Source organism: Petromyzon marinus, unplaced genomic scaffold (genome assembly GCF_048934315.1).
Source record: "Petromyzon marinus isolate PM22_M1 ecotype Great Lakes invasive population unplaced genomic scaffold, UKy_Petmar_22M1.pri1.0 PM_G_Scaffold_10, whole genome shotgun sequence".
Classification (NCBI taxonomy): Eukaryota; Metazoa; Chordata; class Hyperoartia; order Petromyzontiformes; family Petromyzontidae; genus Petromyzon; species Petromyzon marinus.
The window spans coordinates 690,230-713,972 of NW_027422651.1; the positions used below are offsets into that span (position 1 = coordinate 690,230).

A 23,743-nucleotide genomic window follows, 5' to 3' on the forward strand; every position below is an offset into this window, starting at 1 on the left:
ACACACAGTGTAGACAGTGTATACACACAGTGTACACACAGTGCGTACACACAGAAACTGTGTACACACAGTAATGTCCACGTTGTAGTTGCTGAGCTCACGCACGCAAGGGGTCTCGGTTCAAGAGATGGAGCAATGGAAAATGAATCTAAATCAACAAACTCCATCCCCGCTCTGTGACGTCACCATTCAGCATGACCTCATTGGTGTGAAACGCCAGGGGGAGGTGTGCCTCGCTAGTGACGTCATGTCACCAAGGTATTCACCCCACCCCCGTCCACCGCGCCCTTGAGCGTGACGTCACCTCTGCTTGGTCACTGCCGATATCTGTCCCGGTACAATCCTTATTTGGGCAAAGCTACGCCCAGCGACTGGCGGCTCATTAACATAATGAGTTCGTGAAAGCCGTCGAGAGTTTATTGGGACGGGTTCAGCGCCCACGCCCCCATCCCTCGACATATGGCCCGGGTATTTGATACACCGTTTAAAAATAAATCTATGCAAACCAACACACCTGAAGACGACCGTTTGTGTTATGGTCGAAACGTCGTGAGAATTTTTATTGTTTTATATATATTTTATTATTTTGTTGTTTCCCTTCAACGTGACTTTACCGAAAGAACTAAGATTTAATTTATTCAGTTACCTAGCCGCTCGTGGGAGGGAAGTGTCTTGTACCCCGGACGTGGCGTCATGTCACCTTCTGCTGCCACGTGACGTCACGAGGTAACAGGAAGCGATCGCTTTGCTCTTGCACTGAAATCCGAGGTGAGAAATTATCATCGTGTTGGTGGTCGTGGTTGTTGTTGTTTACCAAGGTAGAGCCTCGCTCTCTCTCTCGTCGGGATGTCAGTTGAGTAGCAGCGAGCATGGGAATCGATGTCCAGGTTGGAACTTTACAACGCGGGGCCTAGCCACGCGGGGCCTTGCCTCCTGCCCTCGCCTGATTGCGTTCACTTTAATTATCTCGCTTAAGTTTAATTTGTCTTCACCCGGCTCGCCACTTTGTAACTTTGTTTTATTGTCAATATTCACGCAGTTTTTATTTTCTTTTTTCACCATGCCAAGCCCGCTTGAGCTGCTTTGTCAACGTGTGTGAATGTTTTGACTTAAAACTTTGGTGACTGCAGGAATTAATATTCTTGGTTCTTTCGGTAAAGTCACGTAGATAGAAAATTAAATAAAAAGAACATAATGAAAATAACAATAAAATAAATAAATGTAAATAAAGCAAAAAAAACTCACGTCGTTTTGATCGCAACACAAGTGGTCTTTATTTAATGTAATTGTATTATCTGTTATTGTTATTTTCTATCTACGTAACTTTACCGAAAGAAACAAGAATACGTGTGTCAATGTCTATCGGTCAAAGACGATAGACGGAGAGACGCGCAAACTCCAAATATACAGCAGGCGTCAGGGTCGGGATCGAACCCACGACTTCCTGTACGCCAGGTGAGGTAGTTAACATCTCACCACGGAGAGAGACACGCAAACTCCAGTTAGCCTCGGCTATGTTCGTTGATCCTCAATTAATTACTTGGTGGAGTGAGGAAGCATTCATGCCAAGCAGATGAAGGTGGCCAGGCGTGATTCTCGACACGCCACCGCCTGTTTACCCAGTGACAGTGTACAGTTTGTGTTTGCAGTAACGTCTATTAACTCTGTTGAACACGGAGGTTATATCATAACAGTAGTTTACTTTTGTTTTCCTCTGGAACTCTTTATAAGAATGGAAACAGGAGGTGAACACAGCACACACATGCAGCTGAAGTCGGAACTGTTCATCCCAGCATTTAAGGACATCTGAGCCTGGATTCACACCTCTAAGTTGCGATTGAACGTTAATTTATGCATACTCTTTGGTTCTATTGGGTTAAGTCACGTAGGTGAAAATAAAATAACAAAAAATCACGACGTTTCGGCCACAACACAAGCGGCCTTCATCAGGTGAAGGGACGAGACTGTCCGGAGGACAGCGCTGGAGTGAGAGAAGCCACGCTTAGATCACGACCTTTAAGCTGTGTGAGAAGAAAACAAAGTGCCTTGACAAAGGAATTAGCATATAATTTAGCATTGAAATGACTCATTGAACTAGCTAAGTTAAAGTATACACATCCGCAGAGGTACCCCTTGACAAAGGAATTAGCATAGAATTGAAATAGCTGAGTGATTAGCTTGTAACTGGTCACAGAAATAGCTATGTTAAAGTCAGAGCATATACATTCACCGAGGCACCTAGTATCAATCAAACAGGAGAATTTAGCGAAACACAACCACGCTCAGACAGCGGACCTTTAAACTGTGTGCGAGCAAACAAGGTGTTCTGACAAAGAAATTTGCATAAAAATTAGCATTTGATTGGCCGATTTTAGGAAAGAGGTGGTATACGTGCCAGTGGACTTGCCGTTTGGCGCGGGGGGGAGGGGGGGAGGGGCAGTTTACCTATTGATGGTGTGAAAAGGGAATTTATAAGAGCTGCGAAAGTTTCGGGTACCACTACTTGAAAAAATATACCGTACCATTGAAATTAGTTTAATGTTTAATTCGATTTAGAACATTTTTCCAATGGTTGCTTAATTTGAAACCATCTTCTCGGTTGAAATTGTGTCTGTGTTTGTAGATCTGAATTGCTTCATGAACAAATCTCTGATAAAAGCCCGTGGGTTTGCAAAGAACCTTGGTATCGGAGAAAATTATATCGTGATCCCCCACAGCGTTGTAACAGTGATCAGCAACGGCAGAAGAATTCGTTTTGCCGTGTTTCAAATCTGATTTGTGCTTGCGAATTCGGTCAGAGACATGTCGCATTGTCTCCCCGATATAGCAGTCACCGCAGGGACAACTCAATTTGTAAACCCCGGGGTACTGTAAGTCAGGAATGACATCCTTCACGGATGGGATCAGATCACGAATTTTGTGTACTGTATTGAACCGGACCTGGATCTTGTGTTTGTTTAGAATTTTGGAAATCTTTTTAGTAACGCCTGCTATATATGGAAGTGTGATGGTTTTGACCGGAGTATCAAGTGGTTGTTTCTGTATGGAGGGAGAAACAGCTTGGCGGATGGTACGGTCAGAGTAACCATTCCTTTTGAGGGCCAGGTGTACATGTTTTAATTCACTGGTCAGGTGGTGTTGGTCCGAAATGCAATGAGCCCTATGGTATAAAGTTTTGATGAGAATTCTTTTGGGCTGGGTGGTGGTGGGAATCAGGTTTCAAGTAGGAGTCTGTGTGGGTGGGTTTCCTGTAGACAGAATGCCCCAATGAGCCATCAGGTCTCCTCTCAAACAGAACATCTAAGAATGGTAGCTTGCCATCTTTCTCCACTTCCATGGTGAATTTGATGGCGGGATGTCTGGAATTTATGTGGTGTAGGAAATGGTTCAGAGCTGGGAGGCCATGTGGCCAAATGACGAAAGTGTCACCCACATATCTCTTCCACAGGGAAGGTCTGAGGGTGGAAGTCTGGATGGCGTCTGATTCAAATTTCTCCATGAAAATATTGGCTATCACTGGTGATAAGGGGGATCCCATGGGGGTACCCTCATTTTGTTTGTAGAAGGAGCCATTCCAAGTAAAGTAGGTATTGTTGAGGCAGTGCCTAACCATTGCAGGTGTGTCGGGGTCTAGTCCATGGACCAAATTTTCAATTATTTCAATGGTATCAGGTACTGGGACCTTGGTGAACAAAGAGACCACATCGAAGCTGACAAGGATATCGTCAGGGGACAGTACAACGTCTTTGACCATAGAGACCAATTGGGCTGAGTTAAGTACTGCTGAGGCGGTCTTGCCAGTGAAAGGCAACAAGGTATCTGACCGAAAACGGGCTAGTCTATAGGTAGGGGAGTTGATCGTGGATACGATGGGTCTAAGTGGGGTGTCTTTATGAATCTTGGGAAGACCATAGAATCTAGGGGGTCTTGCAGCAGAAGGTTTTAGGGAGGGACGTTTAGTTGGGTCGATTAGGGAGGTCGAACTTGTGATGATCTTGTTGGTTTTTATCGCTAGGCTATTAGTAGGGTCATTTTTTTATTTTTGAGTAACTTCCATCGTTGAGCAGATTCTGGATTTTGTTGTATGAATCTTTATCCATAATAACAGTAGCGTTGCCTTTATCGGCTGAGAGGATGACTATCACTTCTGTTTTTTAAATTCGCGAGTTCAGAGCGTTCATTTTTGCTGATGTTACTAATGGGTTTCTTAGCATTCTTAAGAATAGTGGCTATTTCAGCTCTCGCAATGTCTGCTTGGATGTGTCCTACGCCTTTGAGGGCTACATCGACGTGAGAGATGATATCATCTATTGATATGTGTTTTGGGGTGACATCAAAATTTAGTCCCCTAGCCAGTACTGTTTTCAGATTGTCCGAAATCGGGGTGCTACTCTGATTAATGACGATTTTGTTAACATCTAGTTTTGTTATATGTGGAACTGGGTTCTTCTTTGATAGGTGGTTGAATTTAGAAATCAGGTTAGCTTTACATTTGACTGACAGTGACTCAGCAGAAGAAGCAGTCATGTTGTCTACGTGATTCCAATCAGAAGGTGACATTTTTTGTGTTAACATTAAATGAGCTTGTAGGAGAGTCCTGTCTAAAGTATCGAGTTCAAATCGGAGTAGCCTTATCCTCTCTGAGATTAAAGATAGGCTGGCCTTAAGCAGAATCTGTTTAGAATTCGGAGAAGATACAGCAGCAGAAGTGAGTGTGAAAGCGATGGGTATTACCTTGTGATCACGGCATCTTTTGAGGAAGGTCAGCGTCTCGATGAGCTGTGACTTCTTGTCCCGTTGTCTGTTAAAAGCTCTAACAGATAGGTGAAAGCCCTCCCCATAGAGGTTATCAATTCTAGATTTAAAGCTTTCGTGACTGCTAGGATCCATACTCTTTGGTTCTATTGGGTAAAGTCACGTAGGTGAAAATTTTCATTTATGCATTTCTGCATAACACAAATAGTATTGTTTTCAACACCCTTTGCTATGTCAGCTGAATTTAGCGTTCGTAAATATTCCTTTTGTAGCCAGACAGCTGAAATTGTGTACTCGGAGTTTTGGATTAACATTCATTTTGAAGATACGAGGGCTTCCAGGCAAGTTTATAGCCATTTGCCCTCTCATTGTGTGCCATAACAGCCCTGTGATTAATTTGGGAAACGTTTTTACTACATCATAAATATATTAATATAGACGTGTAAGTCACATGTGACTATATATGCATTCCTCTGTGCCTCGATACTGACGTGTAGATGGTGTGGATATTATTTTTTTCTGTCTGCAGCTGACGCTTCCTCTGACGCTTCCTCCGCAGAATTGATCTGATGGAGCAAATGCACTCAGCACAGCTCGGTACTACAAGTCAACAATGCGACCAGCGTGCATACAGCACGAATCGGACTGGAAATTTGACACAGCACCAGAGAACTCACACAGGAGAGAAACCCTTCAAGTGCACTGTGTGTGGGAAGGCATTTTCACAGTCATCAAATCTGCAAAGACACCGGAGAACACACACGGGAGAGAAACCCTTCAAGTGCAGTGTGTGTGGGAAGGCATTTTCACAGTCATCTGTTGTTAAAAAGCACCAGAGAACACACACGGGAGAGAAACCCTTCAAGTGCAGTGTGTGTGGGAAGGCGTTTGCACATTCATTAAGTCTGCAAAGACACCAGAGAACACACACGGGAGAGAAACCCTTCAGGTGCACTGTGTGTGGGAAGGCGTTTGCACATTCATTAAGTCTGCAAAGACACCAGAGTACACACATGGGAGAGAAACCCTTCAGGTGCACTGTGTGTGGGAAGGCATTTTCACAGTCAACTGTTCTTAAAAAACATCAGAGAACACACACAGGAGAGAAACCATTCAAGTGCACTGTGTGTGGGAAGGCATTTTCACTGTCATCTGTTCTTAAAAAACACAAGAGAACACACACGGGAGAGAAACCCTTCAGGTACTTTTTGTGCGGGATGATGTTTGCACAGTCATCACATCTTCAAGCACACGAGAGAACACACACGGGAGGGAAACCCTTCAAGTGCACTCTGTGCGGGAAGGCGTTTTCACAGTCACCACATCTTAAAGTCCACCAGAGAACACACACGGGAGAGAAACCCTTCAAGTGCAGTGTGTGTGGGAAGGCGTTTGCACAGTCATCTCTTGTAACACACCAGAGAATACACACAGGAGAGAAACCCTTGAGGTCCACTCTGCAGGAAGGCGTTTGCACATTCAGAAAATCTTCAAGTACACCAGAGAACACAGAAGCATCAGAAGATCTGCAAGGAGTGGAGTCTGAAATCAGCTTGTGAAAGTCAAGTGCCACAATAAGCCCATCCCTCATGAAACACGAACCGGAAGAAAATCCCAGCTTGGACACTTTTAAAGGTATCAAGGTGAAATATGAAGAGGTGATGGTGAAGAGGGAAGAGGTGATGGTGAAATGTGAAGATGATTCAACTCCAAAGTCGGACCTTCACATTGATGGAGGCAACGTGAAGCCAGAGGTGAATTCTGACTGAGGCAGAGCGAGGCAACTCCCAGCAATTCATGGAAGTGGAGGTGTGGGTGGACTTGCTCCTAGACAATACAAAGTCAAATGGAGACCCGGTAGATGTGTAAGCTTGAGACGGTCGCTACAATAGATGCACCTTTGTCACAGGCCTTTAATGAAAAGAATGTGAAGTTGAACACTCAATTCCTAGGTTCAACCTGCAGAGTAAGAGCGAGCGGCCAGTCTTTGTGGGCCCGTGGGTTGGGGAGATCTCTGACCGGAGCGAGAGCCAAGAATCCCCCAAGCATTCACTATGTTGTCATAATAATTGCATTCATTCGGTGCTTGCTTAATTGCCTCGGCAACTCGGAGTTTCGGATCTCGTCTGAAACACTCGAAGAGCATCCCCAAGTAGCAGCTGCCCCTGTGTGGCACAGGGTAGTGGCCCTGCACCGGCCTGCATTTATTATTTTTTCCGCCTGAGGATGACCGCTTGTGTTACGATCGAAACGTCGTGATCTATTATTTTTTCTACCTACGTGACTTTACTGAAAGAACCAAAGATTATGTGAACAAGAGGCTGTCAGTAGGGGGCGATGATTGATGTTTCATCTCAGTCTTGTAATTTGTCGCTAATGTTTAGAATTCGCCAGCTTGCAATGGCCTACTCGTTTTGAATGACACTACAATAGTATGTTTTACATCCACTGTTAAGCAGACGCTGCATATTTTTTTAAAAATAGTTTCTTAATCAGATGTTATCTGATGCAGTATATTTCACTGCAGTAATTAAATTTTGTTAAAATTCCTGTCAATAATTTAGAATGAACACTTGTCTGATATTGTGTGTACATGCATCACTTTATTTTTTATAAGGGTCAAACATTGAATAAGTGATGTTAGGACAAAGTGTGTGTGTGTTTGGAAGTAACCTGTATAGATAACTCAGGTGAGACCCGTTGTTCTTGTGATACAGGTCAAAGGCTATTTTTGTGTTTCAGGAAGCATCTGGAGCAACTCATTGTCTTTGACATAGGAAGCACACTCGGATCATTCATCAGTTACAAGGCATACCACCTTAAAGTTACACGTAGAGGAGATACATTCTCTACAACACGAATTATAATTTTGTCTTACGTGTTGACGTACATTTTGTCGAGCTCGGACTAGAAGTGCTCCTTGCTGATTAACGTCTGGATGTTCACAACCATGGCTTGAAGCAAGCCCCACTGCTGTTGAGACATTGTCCACCAAAACCGGTCCACAGTTGGCTTGCACTGAAGCAATGCTGCAGTAATTATGGACTCGCACGAAGGCCGTGGGATTTATATTTTGTGTTCAACATTCCTTTGTTTTGTGGAGAGACCGATTAAATTAAAGACGTCTTGTCTGCTGATCTTGTTCATATCTGTGTACATCGATATCCCACATTGCCTGCATGTACACACCACACGCAATTAAATCAATAAAAATAAGAATGACTTCCGGGCATTGCGAAGATCGAGGAATCGCTTTCAATGGAGCAAGTTCAGTGTGTTCGATTCAACATCTCTTTGTCTCTGTCCGTCTGTGTCATCTGTTTGCCTCTGTGTTTCTTTCTGCCTGTGTCTCTCTGTCGTCTCTGTGTTCTTCTTGTCTGTGTCTGTCCGCCTGTCTTGTCTGTGTGTGTCTCTCTATCAGCGTCTATCCAACCGTATTCAACGACAGTAGCAACACGCGCCCGGTCAACTTCCACGGCCCACGACTCAAACTTGTTTATCTGTAACTTTCGCACCGTACGTAGCCAACCGTGTTAATCCATGGGTCTCTGTGTGTGTGTACATAACTTCTTTCGCACCATACCTAGCCAACCGTGATAATCTATTGGTCTCTGTGTGAGTCTCTGTGTGTATCTGGAACTTATTTTGCACCGTACGTAACCTCACCTGCCCAGGAGGAGCGGCTGGTATCTGTGGAGCTGTGGGCTGGGTAAATCTGTGAGCAGGAGCGAGAGACAATTAAGCTCCCAAGCATTCACTACGTTATAAACAACATATTTGCACTCATAAGTCGCTTGCCTAATTGCCTCAGCAACTCGGTGTTTCGTATCGAACCTCATCTCAAACAATGGAAGGGCGCCCCCTAGTGGCAGCTGCCCCTGTGTGGCACAAGGTGGCCCTGCACCGGCCTGCACGTGGCATGAGTCTGTCGGTAGGGGGCGATCATTGACGTGTCATCTCCCTTGTGGAGTTTCTGGATAGTGTTACTGGAATTGCCACAATTTTGACCGTGACACCAACATGCAATGTGCGTTGTGAGTGACACAGTGGCTTGTTTGACATCCGCTGTTAAGCAGACTGCACAGAGGATGTACTTTCTACGGCAGCTGAAGAAATTCAACCTGCCAAAGACAATGATGGTGCAATTCTATACAGCGATCATTGAATCCATCCTCACCTCCTCCATAACCGTCTGGTACGCTGCTGCCACTGCCAAGGACAAGAGCAGACTGCAGCGTATCATCCACACTGCTGAGAAGGTGATTGCCTGCAATCTACCAACCCTCGAGGACCTGCACACGACAAGGACCATGAGGCGAGCGAGGAAGATTATGGCCGATTCTTCCCACCCTGGACACTCTCTGTTTCAGCTACTCCCCTCCGGCAGAAGGCTTCGGTCCATCAGGACCAAAACCTCACGCCATAAAAACAGTTTTTTCCCATCTGCTGCTGGCCTGTTAAACAAGGCCAAGGGCTTACACTGATTTTAACATTTTATCTACATAATGACACCTTGCCGATATTAACTATGTTAACCTATTTGTATTTTTTATTTTTTTATTATATCTTAAAGCTATTTTATATTCGATATTCAATTTTATATACTTCAGCCCCTTGGTGTTAGTTAGACTTTTAACCCTTATTATAGTAAGACTTGTTTAAAACTTATTTAAGATTTTAGATTCCTATATGTTGAATGTATGCACCATCCTGCCAAAGTAAATTCCGTATTGGTGTGAACTTTCATGGCGAATAAAACCCTTTCTGATTCTGATTCATAGACTACAATGTTATCTCAATAGGAATCGATTCTAAACGCTCTCCTTTTCTAACACAATCGATTCTCATGGTAGGTATCCCAATGGGATTCGATTCTATGCGCTTTAAATCACTAGCTAGATCGATTCTTATGTTATTAGAACAAATCGCCATAATCAATTCCCATGTTATCGAAAATGTATTCGATTCCATTTTACACTCACGACCAACGTCAATTCCAATGCAGTCCCAATAGGGATCGATGCCATCGGCTACATTTTTGACCACTATCGATTCGCATTTGTTATCCCCATAGGAATCGATCCGATTTTTTATTTAACCTTGAATCGATTTCCTTAGCACGTGACTTGGGTGAGGCGGGCGCGTGGCTGCGTGTCGGGTTAATGGCGATGTCGAAACTCTACAAACTTGGCCTACTCTTCCCCTTCATCCTGCCTTTCCTCCACCACCTCGTCACGTGCAGCAGCCACGGTGAGCAGAGCCCGAGGTGGTCGATAAATCGGGTGCCAGGTTGTGATTGTGGGGGGAGTGGTGGTGCAGTGGTTAGCGCACTGTGTGAGTGTGTGTGTGGAGAGTGGTGGTGCAGTGGTTAGCGCACTGTGTAAGTGTGAGTGGGGAGTGGTGGTGCAGTGGTTAGTGCACTGTGTGAGTGTGGAGTGGTGGTGCAGTGGTTAGCGCACTGTGTGTGTGTGGGGAGTGGTGGTGCAGTGGATAGCGCACTGTGTGTGTGTGAGGAGTGGTGGTGCAGTGGTTAGCGCACTCTTGAGTGTTTTTTCCCCATCTGCCGAGCTCCGCTGTTCCCACTGAATGTTCGTTTGGAGTCTCGAGACCTCCTGGCGACCCTTTGCTGGGACCCCGTTGAAGCGGCTCCCAGTGGGGATGGAGGGGATAGACCCCCACTTGTTGATCCTTTAACCATCAACTCGACCACCACGACCACGACCAACTCAACGTACCTGAATGTTACATACAGAGTTCAGAGCAAACTGTGAGATGCTCACTCACTCAGCCACTCACTCACCAACCCACTCACTCACCCACTCACTAACCCACTCACTTACCCACTCACTTACCCACTCACTCACCAACCCACTCACCCACTCACCAACGCACTCACCCACTCACTCACTCACCAACTCACTCACTCAGCCACTCACTCACCAACCCACTCACTCACCCACTCACTCACCAACCCACTCACCCACTCACCAACCAACTTACCCACTCACCCACTCACTCACCAACCCACTCACCCACCCACTCACTCACCAACCCACTCACCAACCCACTCACCAACCCACTCACTCACCCACTCAATCACCCACTCACCCATTCACCCACTCACTCACCAACCCATTCACCCACTCACCAACCCACTCACCCACTCACTCACCAACCCACTCATCCACCAACCCACTCACTCACACACACACACGTCTCTCTCACCCACTGGCTCCTCACCACCCTCACCACTCCTCCCTGTGTCTCTGTCTGCGCAGCTTCAGACGAGCCCGCTGGCAGACCGTCTGCGCTGCAACAACGGAGACACGGTGCGACGTCTCCTCGGCGCTGGACGATCCCGGTGACCGCTACCTCCTCCGTGTGAGATTCTCCTTCTCATCCTCGCCGTCACGATCCTCACCCTGGGTCGCGGTTGTGGTCCTGCCCTTGATGGAAAGTGAGTGGCACGAGATTGTACATATGCCTGTGTCTCTGTGTGTGTCTCTCTCTCTGTGTCTCTGTGTGTGTGTCTCTCTCTGTGTCTCTGTGTGTGTGTCTCTCTGTGTCTCTCTCTCTGTGTCTCTGTGTGTGTGTCTCTCTGTGTCTCTCTCTCTGTGTCTCTCTTTGTCCGTGTCTGTCTGGTGCTCACTAACAGCACTTGCCCCAACGGTCTTTTTCAGGCTACATGGAGGATCTTTGTCATCTTTGTCTGTGTGTGTCGCTGTGTATGTCTGTGACTCTTTCTGCCTGTGTGTGTGTCTTCGGCTCACAAGGGGAGATCACACAAACTCCACTCACTCACTCTGTAGGACAGGGGGAGATCACACAAACTCCACTCACTCACTCTGTAGCACAGGGGGAGATCACACAAACTCCACTCACTCACTCTGTAGGACAGGGGGAGATCACACAAACTCCACTCACTCACTCTGTAGCACAGGGGGAGATCACACAAACTCTACTCACTCACTCTGTAGGACAGGGGGAGATCACACAAACTCCACTCACTCTGTAGGACAGGGGGAGATCACACAAACTCCACTCACTCACTCTGTAGCACAGGGGGAGATCACACAAACTCGACTCACTCACTCTGTAGGACAGGGGGAGATCATACAAACTCCACTCACTCATTCACTCACTGTAGGACAGGGAGAGATCACACAAACTCCACTCACTCTGTAGGAGAGGGGGAGATCACACAAACTCCACTCACTCTGTAGGACAGGGGGAGATCACACAAACTCCACTCACTCTGTAGGACAGGGGGAGATCACACAAACTCCACTCACTCATTCTGTAGGACAGGGAGAGATCACACAAACTCCACTCACTCACTCTGTAGGACAGGGGGAGATCACACAAACTCCACTCACTCTGTAGGACAGGGGGAGATCACACAAACTCCACTCACTCTGTAGGACAGGGGGAGATCACACAAACTCCACTCACTCTGTAGGACAGGGGGAGATCACACGAACTCCACTAACTCACTCTATAGAACAGGGGGAGATCACACAAACTCCACTCACTCTGTAGGACAGGGGGAGATCACACAAACTCTACTCACTCTGTAGAACAGGGGGAGATCATACAAACTCCACTCACTCTGTAGGACAGGGGAAGATCACACAAACTCCACTCACTCACTATGTTGGACAGGGGGAGATCACACAAACTCCACTCACACACTCTGTAGGACAGGGGGAGATCACACAAACTCCACTCACTCACTCTGTAGGACAGGGGGAGATCACACAAACTCCACTCACTCACTCTGTAGGACAGGGGGAGATCACACAAACTCCACTCACTCTGTAGGACAGGGGGAGATCACACAAACTCCACTCACTCTGTAGAACAGGGGGAGATCACACAAACTCCACACACTCACTCTGTAGGACAGGGGGAGATCACACAAACTCCACTCGCTCTGTAGGACAGGGGGAGATCACACAAACTCCACACACTCTGTAGGACAGGGGGAGATCACACAAACTCCACTCACACACTCTGTAGAAGAGGGGGAGATCGCACAAACTCCACTCACTCTGTAGGACAGGGGGAGATCACACAAACTCCACTCACACACTCTGTAGAACAAGGGGAGATCACACAAACTCCACTCACACTGTAGAACAGGGGGAGATCACACAAAGTCCACTCACTCACTCTGTAAGAAAGGGAGAGATCACACAAACTCCACTCACACACTCTGTAGAACAGGGGGAGATCACACAAACTCCACTCACTCACTCTGTAGGACAGGGGGAGATCACACAAACTCCACTCACTCACTCTGTAGAACAGGGGGAGATCACACAAACTCCACTCACTCTGTAGAACAGGGGGAGATCATACAAACTCCACTCACTCTGTAGGACAGGGGGAGATCACACAAACTCCACTCACTCTGTAGGACAGGAGGAGATCACACAAACTCCACTCGCTCTGTAGGACAGGGGGAGATCACACAAACTCCACACACTCTGTAGGGCAGGGAGAGATCACACAAACTCCATTCGCTCACTCTGTAGAACAGGGGGAGATCACACAAACTCCACTCACACTGTAGAACAGGGGGAGATCACACAAACTCCACTCACTCTGTAGGACAGGGGGAGATCACACAAACTCCACTCACTCTGTAGGACAGGGGGAGATCACACAAACTCCACTCACTCTGTAGAACGGGGAGATCATACAAACTCCACTCACACTCACTCTGTAGAACAGGGGGAGATCACACAAACTCCACTCACTCACTCTGTAGGACAGGGGGAGATCACACAAACTCCACTCGCTCTGTAGGACAGGGGGAGATCACACAAACTCCACACACTCTGTAGGACAGGGGGAGATCACACAAACTCCACTCACACACTCTGTAGGACAGGGGGAGATCACACAAACTCCACTCACTCTGTAGAACAGGGGGAGATCACACAAACTCCACTCACACACTCTGTAGGACAGGGGGAGATCACACAAACTCCACTCACACACTCTGTAGGACAGGGGGAGATCACACAAACTCCACTCACTCACTCACTCTGTAGGACAGGGAGAGATCACACAAACATCCCTCGCCATGACCCCCCCTCTCCCGTGTCTCAGCTGTGCTCAGCGCTCCGTCGTTCACCCTGAGGCTCGACAAACTGACGCGGGGGGAGGAGGAGGAGGGCGATGGTGGTGAGGATGAGGATGAGGAGTGCGGTGTTGTGGGTGACGATGAAGACAACGACGATGATGGCTACAGCGACAACGACGACGGCGATGACGATGACCGTGACGGCGGTGACGATGACCGCCGTGATGACGGTGGTCCTGGGGTGGCTGGGGAGTTGGAGGCGGTGGTCGACGGAGAGCCGGAGGTGCGGAAGCTGTCGTTGTTGGTCTCCGTTGGGCGGGGGTGGAGGGCGCTGGTGTCGCACGACGTGAAGTTCCACCATCAGGTTGACATTTCGACAAGAGGCGGCGTTCAACTCACGGTGAGAGATTGCGGGAGTTGTGACGGGGGTCGGTAGGTTGTGGCGGGAGATGTGCGTGGTTGAGTGGGTGGGTGGCGATGCTGCTACTGATGATGATGATACTACCAATGACACTACTACTGATGATGCTACTACTACTGATGATTATGCTGTTGCTGCTACTACTACTGCTGCTACTACTGATGATGATGATGATGCTTACTGCCAGGAGCGCTTCATCGGATGCCGGTACCAACACCGAATGATGCTTCTGCCGGGACGCGAGGATGAGTACTGCGTCCGCGTGAGAATGGTAGCCGACTTGCCACGGTGGAAGGCAGGGGAGTGGTCTCCACTGTCGTGTGTCTCCGTCCCTCCACCACACAGCACCGTGGGTGAGTGGGTGGCTGGGTGAATGAGTGAGAGGTATTTTTGTGCGTGTGAAGTGGGTCTCTGTGTGAGTAGTCTTGTGGATCTCTATGAGTGGTCTATGGGTCTCTGTGTGAGTAGTCTTGTGGGTCTCTGAGTGGTCTATGGGACTCTGCGTGAGTAGTCTATGAGTTTCTATGAGTAGTCTATGGATTTCGATTTAAAGCTTTCGTGACTGCAAGGATTCATCTTTGGTTCTTTCGGTAAAGTCACCACGTAGAATGACAATAAAATAAATTGATAAAATAAAATAACACAATAATATTCTCACGACGTTTCGGCCACAACACAAGCGGCCTTCATCAGGTGAAGGGACGAGACTGTCTGGAGGACAGCGCTGGAGCGAACACGAGGACAGCGCTGGAGCGAACACAGCCACGCTCAGACCAGCGCTGTCCTCCAGACAGTCTCGTCCCTTCACCTGATGATGGCCGCTTGTGTTGTGGCCGATACGTCGTAAGAATATTATTGTGTTATTTTATCAATTTATTATTTTATTCTCATTCTACGTGACTTTATCGAAATTACCAAAGAAGATAGTCTATGGGTCTCTATGAGTACTCTATGGATCTCTGCGTGAGTAGTCTTGTGGGTCTCTGAGTCGTCTATGGGACTCTGCGTGAGTAGTCTATGGGTCTCTATGAGTAGTCTATGGGTCTCTGTGAGTAGTCTATGGGTGTCTGTGTGAGTAGTTTATGGGTCTCTATGAGTAGTCTATGGGTCTCTATGAGTAGTCTATGGGTCTCTATGAGTAGTCTATGGGTCTCTGTGTTGTCTTCCCACCCAGCCCCTCGTGTGGGTGTCGACACAGACGGCCAGGTCACGGCGGTGGTCGGCCAGAAGGTGGCGCTGCTGCGCTGCGTCCTGTGGGGTGCGGCCGTGGTGGTGGTGCAGGCCAACTGGCTGAAGGCCTCCCGTGGCAACGTCTGGGCGGGGGCCAATTTGGCCGCACTCAGCCCGCTGCACGGCACGGCGTACTCCAACTCGTCCCTCGCGGGCCGACTGCGGTTCCGCGTTGGGGGGCCTCCCGGCGACATCTCGCTGGAGCTGCTGGACGTGCGGGCTGGCGACGGGGGCCTCTTCCTCTGCCACGTGGCCACCTTCCCCCACGACAACTTCGAGGGGAGGGTCAACCTCTCTGTCATCGGTGAGGATTGACACTGCCCCACGCAGAGACCCATAGACTCATCATGCAGAGACCCATAGACTACTCACGCAGACACCCATAGACTACTCACACAGAGACCCATAGACTACTCACACAGAGACCCATAGACTCACACAGAGACTCATAGACTACTCATACAGAGACCCATAGACTACTCACACAGAGACCCATAGACTACTCACACAGAGACCCATAGACTCATCACACAGAGACCCATAGACTACTCACACAGACACCCATAGACTACTCACACAGAGACCCATAGACTACTCACACAGAAACCCATAGACTACTCACACAGACACCCATAGACTACTCACACAGACACCCATAGACTACTCACACAGACACCCATAGACTACTCACACGGACACCCATAGACTACTCACACAGAGATCCATAGACTACTCACACAGACACCCATAGACTACTCACACAGAGACCCATAGACTACTCACACAGACACCCATAGACTACTCACACAGACACCCATAGACTACTCACACAGAGACCCATAGACTCACACAGACACCCATAGACTACTCACACAGACACCCATAGACTACTCACACAGAGACCCATAGACTACTCACACAGACACCCATAGACTACTCACACAGAGACCCATAGACTACTCACACAGAGACCCATAGACTCACACAGAGACCCATAGACTACTCACACAGACACCCATAGACTACTCACTCAGAGACCCATAGACTCAAACAGAGACCCATAGATTACTCACACAGAGACCCATAGAATACTCACACAGAGACCCATAGACTCATCACACAGAGACCCATAGACTACTCACACAGAGACCCATGGACTACTCACACAGACACCCATAGAATATTTACACAGAGACCCATAGACTACTCACACAGACACCCATAGACTACTCACACAGACACCCATAGACTACTCACAAAGAGACCCATAGACTACTTACACAGAGACCCATAGACTACTCACACAGACACTCATAGACTACTCACAGAGACCCATAGATTACTCACACAGAGACGCATAGACTCATCACACAGACACCCATAGACTACTCACAAAGAGACCCATAGACTACTTACACAGAGACCCATAGACTACTCACACAGACACCCATAGACTACTCACACAGTCACCCATAGACTACTCACACAGAGACCCATAGACTCATCACACAGACACCCATAGACTACTCACACAGAGACCCATAGACTCACACTGAGACCCATAGACTACTCACACAGACACCCATAGACTACTCACACAGACACCCATAGACTACTCACACAGAGACCCATAGACTCATCACACAGACACCCATAGACTACTCACACAGAGACCCATAGACTCATCACACAGAGACCCATAGACTCACACAGAGACCCATAGACTCACACAGAGACCCATAGTCTACTCACACAGAGACCCATAGACTCACACAGACACCCATAGACTACTCACACAGAGACCCATGGACTCATCACACAGACACCATAGACTACTCACTCAGAGACCCATAGACTACTCACACAGAGACCCATAGACTCATCACACAGACACCCATAGACTACTCACACAGAGACCCATAGACTCATCACACAGACACCCATAGACTACTCACACAGAGACCCATAGACTCATCACACAGAGACCCATAGACTACTCACACAGAGACCCATAGACTCATCACACAGAGACCCATAGACTACTTACACAGAGACCCATAGACTACTCACACAGACACCCATAGACTACTCACACAGACACCCATAGACTACTCACACAGAGACCCATAGACTACTTACACAGAGACCCATAGACTACTCACACAGACACCCATAGACTACTCACACAGACACCCATAGACTACTCACACAGAGACCCATAGACTACTCACACAGAGACCCATAGACTCATCACACAGACACCCATAGACTACTCACACAGAGACCCATAGACTCATCACACAGACACCCATAGACTACTCACACAGAGAGCCATAGACTCACACAGAGACCCATAGACTCATCACACCGAGACCCATAGACTACTCACATAGAGACCCATAGACTACTCACACAGAGACCCATAGACTCACCACACAGACACCCATAGACTACTCACACAGAGACCCATAGACTACTCACACAGAGACCCATAGACTCATCACACAGACACCCATAGACTCACACAGATACCCATAGACTACTCACACAGAGACCCATAGACTCACACAGAGACCCATAGACTCATCACACAGACACCCATAGACTACTCACACAGACACCCATAGACTACTCACACAGAGACCCATAGACTACTCACAGAGAGACCCATAGACTCACACAGAGACCCATAGACTCATCACACAGCCACCCATAGACTACTCACACAGAGACCCATAGACTCACACAGAGTCCCATAGTCTACTCACACAGAGACCCATAGACTCACACAGACACCCATAGACTACTCACACAGAGACCCATGGACTCATCACACAGACACCATAGACTACTCACTCAGAGACCCATAGACTACTCACACAGAGACCCATAGACTCATCACACAGACACCCATAGACTACTCACACAGAGACCCATAGACTCATCACACAGACACCCATAGACTACTCACACAGAGACCCATAGACTCATCACACAGAGACCCATAGACTACTCACACAGAGACCCATAGACTCATCACACAGAGACCCATAGACTACTTACACAGAGACCCATAGACTACTCACACAGACACCCATAGACTACTCACACAGACACCCATAGACTACTCACACAGAGACCCATAGACTACTTACACAGAGACCCATAGACTACTCACACAGACACCCATAGACTACTCACACAGACACCCATAGACTACTCACACAGAGACCCATAGACTACTCACACAGAGACCCATAGACTCATCACACAGACACCCATAGACTACTCACACAGAGACCCATAGACTCATCACACAGACACCCATAGACTACTCACACAGAGAGCCATAGACTCACACAGAGACCCATAGACTCATCACACCGAGACCCATAGACTACTCACATAGAGACCCATAGACTACTCACACAGAGACCCATAGACTCAGCACACAGACACCCATAGACTACTCACACAGAGACCCATAGACTACTCACACAGAGACCCATAGACTCATCACACAGACACCCATAGACTCACACAGAGACCCATAGACTACTCACACAGAGTCCCATAGACTCACACAGAGACCCATAGACTCATCACACAGACACCCATAGACTACTCACACAGACACCCATAGACTACTCACACAGAGACCCATAGACTACTCACAGAGAGACCCATAGACTCACACAGAGACCCATAGACTCATCACACAGCCACCCATAGACTACTCACACAGAGACCCATAGACTCACACAGAGACCCATAGACTCATCACACAGACACCCATAGACTACTCACACAGACACCCATAGACTACTCACACAGAGACCCATAGACTACTCACAGAGAGACCCATAGACTCACACAGAGACCCATAGACTACTCACACAGACACCCATAGACTACTCACACAGACACCCATAGACTACTCACACAGAGACCCATAGACTACTTACACAGAGACCCATAGACTACTCACACAGACACCCATAGACTACTCACACAGACACCCATAGACTACTCACACATAGACCCATAGACTACTCACACAGAGACCCATAGACTCATCACACAGACACCCATAGACTACTCACACAGAGACCCATAGACTCATCACACAGACACCCATAGACTACTCACACAGACACCCATAGACTACTCACACAGAGACCCATAGACTCATCACACCGAGACCCATAGACTACTCACATAGAGACCCATAGACTACTCACACAGAGACCCATAGACTCAGCACACAGACACCCATAGACTACTCACACAGAGACCCATAGACTACTCACACAGAGACCCATAGACTCATCACACAGACACCCATAGACTCACACAGAGACCCATAGACTACTCACACAGAGACCCATAGACTCACACAGAGACCCATAGACTCATCACACAGACACCCATAGACTACTCACACAGACACCCATAGACTACTCACACAGAGACCCATAGACTACTCACAGAGAGACCCATAGACTCACACAGAGACCCATAGACTCATCACACAGCCACCCATAGACTACTCACACAGAGACCCATAGACTCACACAGAGACCTATAGACTCATCACACCGAGACCCATAGACTACTCACACAGAGACCCATAGACTCACATGGAGACCCAAAGCTCATTATCTTCTGCAGATGTAGATGCCACTGGTTCTTCACGCTCTGCAGATGTAGATGCCACTGGTTCTTCACGTTCTGCAGATGTAGATGTCACTGGTTCTTCACGCTCTGCAGATGTAGATGCCACTGGTTCTTCACGTTCTACAGATGTAGATGCCGCTGGTTCTTCACGCTCTGCAGATGTAGATGCCGCTGATTCTTCACGTTCTGCAGATGTAGATGCCACTGGTTCTTCACGCTCTGCAGATGTAGATGCCACTGGTTCTTCACGTTCTGCAGATGTAGATGCCACTGGTTCTTCACGTTCTGCAGATGTAGATCCCACTGGTTCTTCACGCTCTGCAGATGTAGATGCCACTGGTTCTTCATGTTCTGCAGATGTAGATGCCACTGGTTCTTCACGTTCTGCAGATGGAGATGCCACTGGTTATTGACGTTCTCTTCACGTTCTGCAGATGTAGATGCCACTGGTTCTTCACGCTCTGCAGATGTAGATGCCACTGGTTCTTCACGCTCTGCAGATGTAGATGCCACTGGTTCTTCATGTTCAGCAGATGTAGATGCCACTGGTTCTTTACGTGCTACAGATGTACATGTCACTGTTTTTTCGTATTCTGTTGATATTAATGTCACTGGTTCTTCTCGTTTTGCAGATGTAGATGCCACTGGTTCTTCACCTTTTGGAGATGTAGATGCCACTGGTTCTTCACGTTCTACAGATGTAGATGCCACTGGTTCTTCACGCTCTGCAGATGTAGATGCCACTGGTTCTTCACGTTCTACAGATGTAAATGCCACTGGTTCTTCACGTTCTACAGATGTAGATGCCACCACCGCCGTCTGTTGCACGCCGGTTGAACTCACGACTTTCGGTCCGAACAGGCAACTGGACACACGAACAGGTTTGTTCGCATCTCTGAATGTTGCATGTGTGTGTGTCCGTGTACGTGTGTGTGTGTGTGTGCGTGTCCGTGTACGTGTGGGTGTGTGTGTGTGGGTGTGTGTGTGTCCGTGCACGTGTGTGTGTTGGTTTGTGTGTGTCCGTGTCCGTGTGTGTGTGTGTGTGTTGGTGCGTGTGTGCGTGTCCGTGTGTGTGTCCGTGTGTGTGTGCATGCATGTCTGTTCGTGTGCGTGTGTGCGTGTGTGTGTGTGCGTGTGTGTGCGTGTGCATGTGCGTGTCTGTCCGTGTGCATGCATGTGTGTGTGCGTGTGTGTGCGTGTGTGTGTGTGTGTGCGTGTGTGTGCGTGTGTGTGTGTTCGTGTGTGTGTGTTGGTGCGTGTGTGTACGTGTGTGTGTGTTGGTGCGTGTGTGCGTGTCCGTGTGTGTGTCCGTGTGTGTGTGTGCATGCATGTCTGTTCGTGTGTGTGTGCGTGTCTGTCCGTGTGCGTGTGCATGCATGTGTGTGTGTGTGCGTGTGTGTGTGTGCGTGTGTGTGTGTCCGTGTGTGTGTGTGTGTTCGTGTGCGTGTGTGTGTCCATGTGCATGTGTGTGTATTGCGTGTCCGTGTGCGTGTGTGTGTGTCCCTGTTCTGGCCACCCATCCCCTCGTTTGTCACAATCACGGCCTTCACAGCTGCTGATACTCGCTAACAGCACCCGCCCCGACAGTCCGCCGGGGCCTTCACGGGGGAACTTTGTCTCCGTCCGTCCCTCCGTCTCGCTCCCTCGACCCGCAACGCCCGGGTGCGAGCGCCGCGAGCCTCAAAGCGCACCTAGCCTGGCGCGTGTGGTCATCGCGGCGGTTGTCGTCGTGCTATGGCGGCAAGCTGACGCCACGCGGGGGACCGTTTGGCCACGTAGAGAATTCTGCGGCGGCAGCGGCGGCGGGCCGGGCCAGCTGGGCCGCTCCGGCCGCGATCCTCGCCGTGTCCCTCGCCCTGGTGGCCACGCTGCTGCTGCTGCTGCTGCTCTACCGCCACCGCCGTCAGCGTCAGCGTCGTCACGAGCCCTGGGGCCCCTCGTGAGTCGCTCGCTTCTCTCGGACGTCGGGCAGACGTCGGCGGTGCCCGCGGGGTCGTCTGTGTGACGACCTGCCGCTGTGCCCCCCCTCACCACTACCCCACCACCCCCCCACTACCCACATGCATGCAGGGAGGATCCCCCCACGCTCCCCAAGGCACCGCGGAGAAACGCGGAGGGCGACCGTGGCTCCGTGAGTGGCACACCGCCAGGATACAGAGGCCCAGTCCATCCGTGTCTCTCTCCGTATTCTGTGTAGTGTGTAGTGTAGTGTATAGTAGTGTAGTGTATAGTAGTGTAGTGTGTAGTGTAGTGTATAGTGTAGTATATAGTAGTGTAGTGTATATACAGAGACACAGACTCGACCTAAAGCTTTCGTGACTGCAGGAATTCATTTTGTTTATGACCCTTGGGCTACACCCAACTTTAAAACTTTAAAACAGCCTGCTGCTTCAGCGGCTTTCATCCCCCTCTTTTCTCCTCCTGATGACGATTGCCAAAATAATACCCACAGACTCACCACACAGATACCCATAGACTCACCACACAGAGACCCACAGACTCACCACACAGAGATCCATAGACTCACCACACAGAGACCCACAGACTCACACAGAGACCCACAGACTCACCACACAGAGACCCACAGACTCGCCACACAGAGACCCACAGACTCACCACACAGAGACCCACAGACTCACCACACAAAGACCCACAGACTCAACACACACAGAGACCCACAGACTCACCACACAGAGACCCATAGACTCACCACACAGACACCCACAGACTCACCACACAGAGACCCACAGATTCACCACACACTGTGCGTGTTGTGGGGATGCTCCGTGTGTAGTTGCTAACGCTAGAGAGTGGCAACAAGGCGGATGAGGGGCTGCACGAGTTGCCACCGCAGCCTCAGCACCAAGACAGCGGAGCTGGAAGCTACGACTACGCGGTGAGGAGGGGTGGGTGGTGAGTGAGCGGTGAGCGAGCGGTGAGCGAGCGAGCGGTGAGCGGTGAGCGAGCGAGCGGTGAGCGAGTGTCCGCCCACATCACCGATGCTCCTGCTTAGGCTGAGTGAGCGATCCGCTTCTGGCCACCCCAGGGGGGGGGGATGGGTGGGGTCGGTCACCGTCTCTCTAATTTATTCCGACCCCCGCAGGTTTTCACAGACGAAGATGACGACGAGGCGAGGGAGGAAGATTTTTGAGAAGCGGCTCGGGGTGGGGGGGGGGGAGGAGCGAGAGTGCGCCACCTTGCTGTGCTCCACCTTGGAGTGCTCCACCTTGCCGTGCTCCACCTTGCCGTGCTCCACCTTGCCGTGCTCCGCCTTGCCGTGCTCCACCTTGGAGTGCTCCACCTTGCCGCGCTCCGCCTTGCCGCGCTCCACCTTGACGTGGTTGCCGGCGGAAACGCCGGGGCTTGTCGCTTCGCGAGCGGGTGAACCCCCCCCCCCCCGAAAGAACCAAGACGATTTGTTGTTGTTGTTTGATCCCAACTGAGCGATGTTTTTCAGCATTGGGGGATATTTGCCTCGTGCCGGTTACAATCGGTGCCCCGAGTTTGGCTTTTCACTTTTTTTTTTGGGTGGGGTGGGGGTGGGAATTTTGTTTTACGAAACAGCTCTC

At 49.1% G+C, this 23,743-nt stretch overlaps 1 protein-coding gene across 3 annotated transcripts; it reads left to right on the forward strand.

Moving 5' to 3' along the window:
- The first annotated feature begins 9,903 nt into the window (after positions 1-9,903).
- Positions 9,904-23,357, forward strand: LOC116937319 (uncharacterized). Of its 3 annotated transcripts, none has more exons than XM_076059340.1 (11): positions 9,904-10,005; positions 10,324-10,522; positions 11,034-11,212; positions 13,873-14,246; positions 14,455-14,620; positions 15,442-15,801; positions 20,807-21,055; positions 21,954-22,113; positions 22,245-22,305; positions 22,969-23,070; positions 23,278-23,357. In XM_076059340.1, exons 1-11 carry the CDS (start codon positions 9,918-9,920, stop codon positions 23,323-23,325), a joined length of 1,986 nt encoding a protein of 661 aa, XP_075915455.1. In that variant the 5' UTR covers positions 9,904-9,917; the 3' UTR covers positions 23,326-23,357. The 3 variants fall into 3 exon arrangements, with proteins under 3 accessions (XP_075915455.1, XP_075915456.1, XP_075915457.1); XM_076059341.1 differs by having other exon boundaries at positions 20,972-21,055; XM_076059342.1 differs by lacking the exons at positions 21,954-22,113; positions 22,245-22,305; positions 22,969-23,070; positions 23,278-23,357 and adding an exon at positions 21,727-21,807.
- The last annotated feature ends 386 nt before the right edge of the window (positions 23,358-23,743 follow it).